This window comes from Lactuca saligna, chromosome 5, assembly GCF_052625555.1.
Source record: "Lactuca saligna cultivar CGN05327 chromosome 5, ASM5262555v1, whole genome shotgun sequence".
Classification (NCBI taxonomy): domain Eukaryota; kingdom Viridiplantae; phylum Streptophyta; class Magnoliopsida; order Asterales; family Asteraceae; genus Lactuca; species Lactuca saligna.
The window spans coordinates 241,666,423-241,676,900 of NC_136421.1; the positions used below are offsets into that span (position 1 = coordinate 241,666,423).

At 34.6% G+C, this 10,478-nt stretch overlaps 2 protein-coding genes across 2 annotated transcripts; one reads left to right on the forward strand and one right to left on the reverse strand.

The window, feature by feature from the left end:
* Nucleotides 1-751: 751 nt before the first annotated feature.
* On the reverse strand, nt 752-2,364 carry LOC145046436 (uncharacterized). The gene is made up of 2 exons (XM_078994723.1): nt 1,719-2,364; nt 752-1,644 (listed from the first exon to the last, which is right to left on the reverse strand). The coding sequence occupies exons 1-2, from the start codon at nt 2,362-2,364 to the stop codon at nt 752-754; spliced, it is 1,539 nt and encodes a 512-aa protein (XP_078850849.1).
* Nucleotides 2,365-5,584: 3,220 nt separating this feature from the next.
* Nucleotides 5,585-7,938, forward strand: LOC145046437 (uncharacterized). Its single transcript, XM_078994724.1, has 7 exons — nt 5,585-5,754; nt 5,986-6,133; nt 6,274-6,328; nt 6,415-6,857; nt 6,955-7,278; nt 7,362-7,665; nt 7,745-7,938. The coding sequence occupies exons 1-7, from the start codon at nt 5,585-5,587 to the stop codon at nt 7,912-7,914; spliced, it is 1,614 nt and encodes a 537-aa protein (XP_078850850.1). The 3' UTR covers nt 7,915-7,938.
* Nucleotides 7,939-10,478: the final 2,540 nt, after the last annotated feature.

Consider the following 10,478-nt stretch of genomic DNA (forward strand, 5'->3'; position numbering starts at 1 on the left):
TGTACTCGGCGAGTCAGTTCATGGACTCGGCGAGTCAGGTCGCAAACCCATGACTCATCGTGGACTTAGCAATAATATATATATATTTTTTCATTTTACCAATAGTTTGTACATTAATTGAATGTAAAAATTAAAAAAATATTACTCGTTGTTTTTTTAAATTAAATAATTTAGTTTTTCTAAAAAGAAAATAGCAATACATAATTATCTTTTCTAAAATACTACTCAATCAAAACTCAATATGTTTTTATGCGTTTATCGATTTTTTGATGCTATTTTTAGCTTCTTTTTATGCGTATTTTTTTAGGCGGTTTTGTATTTTTTGATGCTGTCTTTGTCTTTTGAGGCGGTTACTTTTATTTTTTAGGGCGGCGGTTTCCATGTAACTAGAAGTATATCTTTGGATGCGGTTTTCGTTTTTTTGAAGCGGTTTGTTTATTTTTTAGGGCGGTTTTCATTTTTTTGAAGCGGTTTGTTTATTTTTTAGGGCGGTTTTCACCAAAAAAGTAGATTACCTATTTAGTAAATGACTGATACATTAAATGCCATCACAAGCGATCAAACACCGTAGATAAAAAAAAGTCTTAACTGATACTTTTAAATGTTATTTGATATTTCTTATAACAATTATACAAACATTATAATTATCAAAAGATAAGGGCAATATTGTTATTATTTATCAATAGATAGTATTTCATACAAAATTCATGTAAAAACAACATTCAAAAAAGAAAAAAAACAATCCATGCACTTAATCAACATATGTCCCTTCTATGTTAGATCGTACAAATGTTGTGCGTTCAATATTATCATAATTACCGGGTTCAATACCAACCGAAAATGGTGGTAGATCATCAAAGTGGTCGTATTCTTCTTCGTCAACGACATCATCAACACTAATAATACGTCGTTTGCCTTGTAAGACGATGTGCTCTTTTTTCTTGCTTGGGTCTTTGATATAGAAAACCCGTGTGACATGTTTTGCGAGAACGAATGGCTCAGATACATAGCCATTACTTGAAAGGTCAACAAGTGTAAAAGCATCTTTATCAACTTGAACACCTGTACCATTATTCACCCATTTACATTTGAACACAGGAATAATGAAGTCATAATAATTCAACTCCCAAATTTTGTGTATAACACCGTAATAAGAATCTTTGGCTATTCTTATCAAAGTATCATGATCCCGTCTATCGAATTCGGTCGTTGATGCTATCATTGTAACTCCACTATTCTGCATTGTACTTTTTTCATCTTGATCTTTGGTGTAAAATGTATAACCGTTAATGTCGTACCCTTGATAAGATTTAACTCTACAATCTGGCCCACGTCCCAACCTTTTCACGGTTTCATCAACATCCGTTTCTGCTACCTTCTTTTCCAGCCAACTCGAAAACTCTTTGTTATGATTGTTTATGTACCACATTTTTTCCTTACCCGGGTATTTCAACTTTAACATGTCCATGTGTTCATCAACGTAAGGAGTAAGACATTTCATGTGTTTTAGGACCACTAAATGTGCAACTTGTAACTCTTCATAAGTTGGCATGTTTATTTTGCAACCGACTCCTCCCTTTCCTTCAAGTCGACCTGAATGACGAGTTTTTGGAACACCAACACTTTCGACATCTTTCATATAGCCTACAAAAAATATTAATATTATATATAAAATATTATAGATTGTTATAACTGTAATATATTATTAATAGGATTACCTTGGCAGAACTCAATAACCTCTTCACAAGTATACCCTTCAACAATACTGCCCTCTGGCCGATTACGGTTTCTTACGTAACCTTTTAGGATACCCATGTATCTTTCAAAAGGGTACATGTATCGTAAGAATACAGGACCACAAGCCTTAATTTCTTGTACGATATGAGATATGAGGTGAACCATTATATCAAAAAATGAGGGTGGAAAGTGCATCTCTAGTTCACAAAGTGTAACATAAACGTCTTTCTCCCATTGATCCAAATCTTCTACATCAATAACCTTTGAGTGAATGTTGTTAAAAAACAAACAAAGCTTAGTGATATAATGTCGGACATCATCTTGTAAAATTCCACGAATTGCGATAGGAATCATATGTGTCATCAAAACATGACAATCATGAGACTTCATTCCAAACAATTTACAGTCTTTCATCGACACAAATCTTTTAATGTTTGCATAATAAGTTGATAGGACCTTAATATCATGTAAACATTGAAAAAACTTTATTTTTTCTTCTTTTGATGTAGTATAACAAGCAGGTGGGAGATAAACACCGTTAGCACTCTGTTCGGGGGCAAGATCTTCACATATCCCCATCTCAGCCATGTCCTTTCGGGCATTAACCTCTTTAATTTTATGCTTCATCTCTAATAATAAGCATACCAAGCTCTCACATACATTTTTTTCTATATGCATAACATCTAGACAATGTCTAACATCCAAATATCTCCAGTAAGGCAATTAAAAAAAATTGACTTTTTTTTTTTCCAAAGGGCATTTTTATCAACACGAAATCTTTTTCCCAACACAACATTTAAACTTGCAACTCGTGCAAATGCATCAAATCGTTTCCTCATCGTTCTGATCTCAATACTTCCGTCAAACTCAATAGTTTTCTTCCTAAAACGGTGACCCTTAGGAAGAAATCTTCGATGTCCCATGTATACATTTTTTTTGGAATTTGTTAACCATATTGAGCTTGTTTGATCTTCACAAACTGGACAAGCTTTCTTACCCTTTGTTTTGTATCCTGACAAGTTACCGTATGCTAGAAAATCACTTATAGTACAAAAAATCATGGTCCGCAATTGAAAGTGTTGTTTCTTATAAGCATCATATACATCTACACCCGAACTCCAAAGAGTTTTTAAGTCATCAATCAAAGGAGACAAATACACATCAATATCGTTACCAGGTTGTCTCGGCCCCTGAATCAACAACGATATCATAATGTATTTTCGTTTCATGCATAACCATGGTGGAAGATTGTAAATGCATAAAAGAACCGGCCACGTACTATGACGACTGCTAATGTTCCCAAAAGGATTGATCCCGTCTGAACTCAACCCAAACCGTATGTTTCTCATCTCTTTTCCAAATTCAGGATACTTCTTATCAATATTTCTCCACTAAGGTGAATCTGCAACATGTCTTAGTTTTCCGTCAGTTACACGTTCTTCCGAATGCCAACAAAGTAACTTTGCTTCTTTTTCGTTTGAAAATAACCTTTTTAGTCTTGGTATAATAGGGAGATACCATAATATTTTAGCCGGTGGTCCATTTTTCGTCACATCATCATCTACTTCATCCGAATCTTTTTTCCGTTTATACCTCGATGCATCGCAAAAAACACAATTATGTTTAATCTCGAACTCCTTTCTGTACAACATACAATTATTTGGACATGCATGTATTCTTTCAACTTCCAATCCCATCGGACACATAAGCTTTTTTGCTTGATATGTAGAAATGGGTAATACATTATCTTCCGGAAGAATGTCATGCAAAACCTCTAATAGACTTGTGAAACTTTTATCAGTCCATCCGTTTTTCGACTTTAAGTTAATCAACCTACATACCACATCGAGTTTCATAAATTTGGAACCGCTATATAATGGTGTTTCCGCTTCTTCAAATACGCGTTGTAACTTTTCTTGTTCAACATCATCCATTTTAGTCTCCATGTCATCAAACATTTCATTGAAATTGTCATTTGGGTCATTTGAATGATGATCATCTTCATCAACATATGAATCATTGTTGTATGTACTATTATGAATATTTATATTGATCGACGATGTGCCACAATCAACAAGTGTTTCTCCATGTCTTGACCAACAAGTGTAATTAGGCACAAAACCATTTTGCAACAAATGATACTCTATTTCTCCAATAAAATTAAACGTTTTAAAGTTTTTACAAAGGTTACAAGGACAAGAAATCGATTCATTTCCATTATTCATGCGATTTGCTTCGGCAACCCTAATAAAAGTTCGAACACTCTCTATATAAAGTTCAGAAAAGCCCGCAAATGTTAGAAGTGGGTTGAGGCGCCGATGGTGAAGATGGGTTCGTTCAAGGAGGAGTCGACTGGAAGTAGCGGTGTTTTTTTTTAGGTTAAAAGCCCGCAGATGTTAGAAGTGGTTGGTCCATGTCTGTGTGGTGAAGACTTCACGCAGACGTTTTTAGATCTTAGCCCTTCGAAAAAACAAACAATTTGCGGGGATAAAAGTTTGCGCGTTGTCTGCGGGGCGCAGACAAAAGTGGTGCTGCAGCTCTTTTAAAAAAAAAAAACAAACTACTCCTAAGACACTAGCCATTTCCGACGCGTCCGGGGTTTTATCTGATGTAGACGTCGATAAGGAACCTTCCCTCATCGGCATTGGTGGTGGGGGATAGAGGTTGCGGTGGATCCGGCGGAGGAGATGACGGAGGTGGGGGTGATGAAGACGATTTTTTAAAAGGGCTGCTGTTTCCTGCAGCTCTAGCAGATGAAAACCACTCTCCAGAATGGGATGAGCATGGTCTCACTGCAAATAGAGTTGTTCAGTTGAACAGACTCAGTGGACTGAAAAAATACAGAGTATCGGAGATCGTGTTTTTTGATAGACAGAATTTTGTTGAAATAGCAGCATATGTCAATGAATGTAACATTGATAAGAAGCGATTTTTTTTTTTTTTTTGTAGGATGATCTTGCTTTGAAGCTGGAATATGTGCATCCTTACTTAGATGGTATATCTAATTCAAGAAACCGCACGTTACATACAAGCTACTTTAACAGCAGAAAGCTCACAGGTTGGCCAGGAATAGATGAAGTTCCTCCAATATTGCTTTTGCAATCTGGCTACAAGGATCTCATGTTTGAGATGTATTGCCAGTAGAATGAATCTCTCTCTCTCTCTCTCTCTCTCTCTCTCTCTCTCTCTCTCTCTCTCTCATTTTGTTTGGACTTATTTAAGATGTATCTACTTACAATTCACAAACCGACACCTGAGGGATGAATTATGTGTTGCTTTTTGTTTAAGCATCAAGAGGCCAAAGGAACTTTTAGGCCATGTAGTCGGCATTCTATTCTAGTCAAATGCATTAGATTAGGATTAATCTGAATGGAACAAAAATTCCAACCTTTTGTTGTACCTAAAAGGATTTGCTCTTGATTTGTTTGTGCAAGAAACGGTAATTGGAACCTAAAAAGTCGATTAGACTCTCTGACCACAATACGTAACATGCTTTCTTTAGGGACTAAAAAGTCTATTAGACTCCCTGTCCAAATGTAATTTATGAATCAAAATTACTGTCACTAGCGAATTTTCAAACGAATGAAAATCTTACGAAATTAGACCTTAACATTTACTTAAGTGTTTTTCTAACAAATTAGACCTTCTTCAGCAAGTAATTATAAGTTCGTTTTTCTTCTTTATATTCCCCTGTTATTCTGTTTCTTTTCTTTGTTTCCTTGGGCATCAAGGTATCATCAGATTGATACCTTACAAAACATATGTCTCTCTTGAGTCTGCTATTGCTCTGCTCCCGCCATCCATAAACATACGCGCTCCTTCATTCCTTAAAAACCATTGCGCGGCGATGGCAACCCTTTTGTTGAACCACCCGATGATGACTGCACAGATATCAAAAGCCCCCATGACAATGGCAAACCTTTTCTTGAACGCTGCGCAGACGCCAAAACCCTCCATGGCGACGACGCCAAACCTTTTGTTGACCCCTCCGCTTTTGTTGATCCCTCCGCTGGTGATGTTTGCCCTAAAATCCACTCAACAGCCTCCTCTCTTTAAAAATAGTATCTTGAATACTTCTCACTCTAAAAAGAGTTTCTCATATACTCCGCCAACATCCTCCTCCTCTGTCACTTCGTCTTTCTTCGAACAATGCTGCCGTGCCCATCTCTCCGGTCCTTAAAAAGGTCAACTGGAATACTATTTATTTTTCTTTTTCATATGCATGATACATATCCTAATCTCATGCAGTCATATAAACCATGTTCATACTCTTAGATTCCGTTTTCCTTTACACGATTTTCCTCAGGACCACAAGGGTTTTGGTGGCAACATGAGCTGCGCTGATTTTTGGGGCCCTTTGTCGAGTTGGGATGATGTGGGGCAAATGGATAAAAAGGTTCGTGGACTGCATTTGTTATACTAATTTCTTCTTCATGAAATTGCGGTTTATGTGCGTAGTTGTGGCCAATATTTACATGGGTAATTTGTTATGTGCGACTACTGTAATATTACTGACTTACTGCATCATCTGTGAAGTTCGTGTGTGGATGGGCAGCGAAAGAGGACAGTACTGTTGCAGAGACCGAAGATGGTATATGTAACATTTTTTTAAATGTGGGTATTACATTGACAACAGAAATTCATTGCATTTTTTTTTTTTTTTGAGTTACATTACAGACATACAGGAGGCAAAAAGAAAAGTTCATAAAACAATAACAAGGATGTCTGATGGCAAATTGAGTCGAAAGATATTCATGGTTGTAATCGGAGCTTCTTTTTGTGTACTTGTAGCATTTGTCCTACCAAAACAAGAGGCATCGCGTTGGGTAGTTGACCCTGAGCATTTATCCAGAGCAATGAAGGATATATTTTTTGGTGCCTTCTTCGCCTGCCCATTGACACAGCAGCTTTCATTCAAATCAATAAAAAAATTAATAAAAAGATTCTGGCTTCAAATGTCAGATTTTGCCCCTACCTTGTTGCGTATCTGGCACTCATGGTATTACCTTCAAAGTTGGAAATTTTTTGGAAAAAGAAAAGATAGAAATCCGAGTAAGAAACAATGCGTAACTTTCAATGATGTGGAAGGAGTTGATGCTGCCAAGGCTGAACTTCTCGAGGTAATTTACTAATTTGTCCCCCTTGCTTATTTTGACTTGGGATATATGATGAAAGAAAGATTATAAATCCTGCATGCTTGTTATTGAACTTTTGTAGATTGTCTCATGCATTAAAGGAGATAGTAAATATATGAAACTTGGGGCAAAATTACCACGTGGGGTTCTGCTTGCGGGTCCCCCGGGAACCGGAAAAACATTGTTGGCCCGTGCAGTGGCCGGAGAAGCTGGCGTGGCGTTTTTCTCGATGTCTGCTAGTGAATTTGTCGAGATTTTTGTTGGTAACGGGGCTGCCCGTGTTCGAAATCTTTTCAGCGATGCCAGAAAACGTTCACCGTCTATTATTTTCATTGATGAGATAGATGCTGTTGGAGGGCATCGTGGAATATCTTTCAATAGTGAACGTGATCAAACTTTAAACCAGGTAAATATTATTTTAATTTAATGTTCATTGTCAAAGTTAAACAAGGAAATAGTTGACATAAAATGTGGTGCTTGATGTGTTAGCTTTTGACTGAGATGGATGGATTTGAGAAGGGTGCAACTGTGGTGGTTATAGCGGCTACTAACAGACCAGAGTTGCTGGATTCTGCCTTGATTAGACCGGGTCGGTTTTCCAGGAAAGTGGTTGTGGGTAAACCGGATGAAGATGGAAGAAGAAAGATTTTTTCTTTATATTTACAAAAGGTGCCCATGGGCAAGGAGGACAAACAAGTCATTTGTGACCTTGTTGCTTCACGTACGTCGGGGTTAGTTGGGGCTGATCTTGAAAATATAGCTCATGAGGCTGTAATGCTTGCAGGTCGTAGAGGTTTGTGCTAAACTTAACATTTACTTAAGTGTTTAGACATGGCAATGTCTTGAGTATGTTTGGGTATGTTGTTAATTAGGTGGTGATTTTGTGACCAAGGAGGATGTTCTTCAAGCTCTTGGGAGGGCCACAACGAAGATTTGTAATGACGATACTACCAGTGAAGCTAAGTCACCGTATTTGTTTGGACAAATGGCACTAGAAAGTGTCCACGCTGAGGGATATCAATTTCGAACTAATCATCTATAGGGTTCGTTCAAGATGGAGAATTTTTAATTTTGGTTTTATTAGATTTCGTATTTCTAGCTTGTAAGTATATAGATCTTTTAGCACATTGGAATAGGTTATCAATAGTGTTAGTTAGGCTAAATTTAAAAAAAGTGACATAAAGTGACTAAAATTTTTGCATATGTTTATTTGTTTGGGATGAGAACATATATATATATATATATATATATATATATATATATATATATATATATATATATATATATATATATATATATAACTTTGAAGGTTTAACATTAAGTTTGTCAATGTTGGGATCTTATATACGATTATTTTCATGTAATTTACAAAATCATAATTGTGAGATCCTACCAAAAGAGACATATTTATATTTTTACTACATTCAGTCTCATACTTAATGTGTAGGGGTTAAAGCGCAATGGTACATATGTTCACATTAACATTAATTAATAAACACTATAACACCTAAGGACACACAAAAAAAAAAAAATTGCAGCATGTTAACAAACTCTGTTGTTGATCGATTATTTATAAAATGAATGTTTTAGGTCTTCTATAGCCTTCAACCATTTTCCAACATTAATATATAAAACTAAGATAAACTCAACCATCAACTATTTCATGACATTGATTTTAGGAAGAATTGTGTCTATATATCCTTCTAAACTTTCATATATATATATATATATATATATATATATATATATATATATATATATATATATATATATATATATATATATATATATATATATATATATATATATATAGGTAGAGGTAGAGGTTCATTTGAGACCACTTATATTTTGTGAGACATGGAGACTAAATCTTGGCCTTTGATCAAAACTGATCTTGTGGCTCATAAAAAAAAACGTGATTAACCCTAATTAATCTAATTGATTAGTTAATGAGGGGTGATTAGTCCCTAGGTAAAGTTTAATATGATCAGATCTGATATAATGTTAGTATTATCTTCACGTCATCAAGAAATCATCTGCTTTGATTCTTCTACCAAGATATTCGCTGGATCAACATTCCTGTTCTTCAATTCAATCTGATCGGTCTTCTATCTCCTTAAATCATCTATTCTTTCAACCGATAATTAGTTTGAGTTGGATATTGATCAAACAATGCTAAATAATACTTTTAAAGTCACGATTTATGTGTTTCACGAGTTCATGTTCTTCATTCTTCTGCATCTACAATTGATAATTTGAGTGATTGAGGTTTATGTTCATCTATCGACACCAACAATTAATTACAAGATTGTTACTGATTTTAGCTCTGTGATGACCGATTTCATCCGAGGTAGAGTTTCAAGTGTTCAGTATCTTCAACAATTGCTAACGACCTTTCAAACTGTGATTTGTATTCTAAATCACGATTTCATCAATTGATCAAAGTTTGAGTTTTCTTCCTTGAGTTTTCATCGCTTTCATTGTTACTTGCATGTAACAAGTTCAATTGTTAACCTTGTAACATGAACTGGTTGAATTACCAAGCTACTAGTGATTTCTCCATTTCATATATGTATGATTTGTGATTTCAACAATCAAACATCATATTGATTGATTGAAATCAATTATTGTTCTTGAGAAAATTTTCTTAAACTATACATGCATTCTACCTATTTGATGAAAGTCCTGAATGAATAAAAATTCTGATGTATCACCCCCTCCTTCCCATAAATAAACTCCTCTTTAAGAATGAGTATACTTCCAAAATATGAGTTAGAATTGGAGTAAAATAATTTAATATTGACTAATCTTATTAAATTTATCTTAGTTTTGTTAAAATATGTAATTTTCTTTAAACACAAATTGTTAGAGATGCATTTTACCATACTTTTGTTTAAAAATGCTCTTGTTAACCTGTAACAAATAGGTTGTATTAAAAAATATTAGATACTATTAAATAAAGTATGGTTCTTATAAAGATAGTATATGTTAACAATGAGTTATTTTATGGCTAATTTCACAAGAATGTATATTGTTCTGATTATATCTATTGGATACATACCATCAGTGATATGTTATTACATGATATGATTCTCTAATATTGTATGTTATTCTGATTAGACTACCTTAATTCTAACATTGAAATGTTATGAATATAATTTTGTAAATCCTTATCCATGTGAAGTTTGAATCACTTGTTAAAACATAGTATTTATTTTAATCCATATCGATTCTAAAAATTCATTCATTTTTGTTGCAAATAAATTTAGTTAATGAAGCCTAACTCGAAAGGAATGTGAATGTTTCAAATTAAAAGTTCTTACGACATATGTTGAGATTAAAGAACATGTAATATCTTAGTGAAAGGTTTAGGTTAGTCATAGCCCTCCTTGTCAGTTGCATGTTAAGTAAAATATACATTGACTAGTTTTGTATGAAGTAGAACAGGTTCAGGTTAGTCATAATCCTCATTCCCACAACATAAGTCCTCTTTAAGAATAAGTTTATACTTCCAAAATATGAGTAAAATGATATAATGTTTATTGCTCCCTCATTCCCATAGTGTTGTTTAAATCTGATTTTTTTCGAAACATAAAGGTTGGAGAT

What these genes read in the sequence shown, in the direction of transcription:
- LOC145046437 (XM_078994724.1), top strand. Translation starts at nt 5,585, where the DNA reads ATGGCAACCCTTTTGTTGAACCACCCGATGATGACTGCACAGATATCA. An exon ending in TTGATCCCTCCGCTGGTGAT is followed by an intron (nt 5,755 to 5,985) that starts GTTTGCCCTAAA and finishes AATCTCATGCAG; the next exon opens with TCATATAAACCATGTTCATA. An exon ending in TGGGGCAAATGGATAAAAAG is followed by an intron (nt 6,134 to 6,273) that starts GTTCGTGGACTG and finishes TCATCTGTGAAG; the next exon opens with TTCGTGTGTGGATGGGCAGC.
- LOC145046436 (XM_078994723.1), bottom strand. Translation starts at nt 2,364, where the DNA reads ATGAAGCATAAAATTAAAGAGGTTAATGCCCGAAAGGACATGGCTGAG. An exon ending in GGTTATTGAGTTCTGCCAAG is followed by an intron (nt 1,645 to 1,718) that starts GTAATCCTATTA and finishes TATTTTTTGTAG; the next exon opens with GCTATATGAAAGATGTCGAA.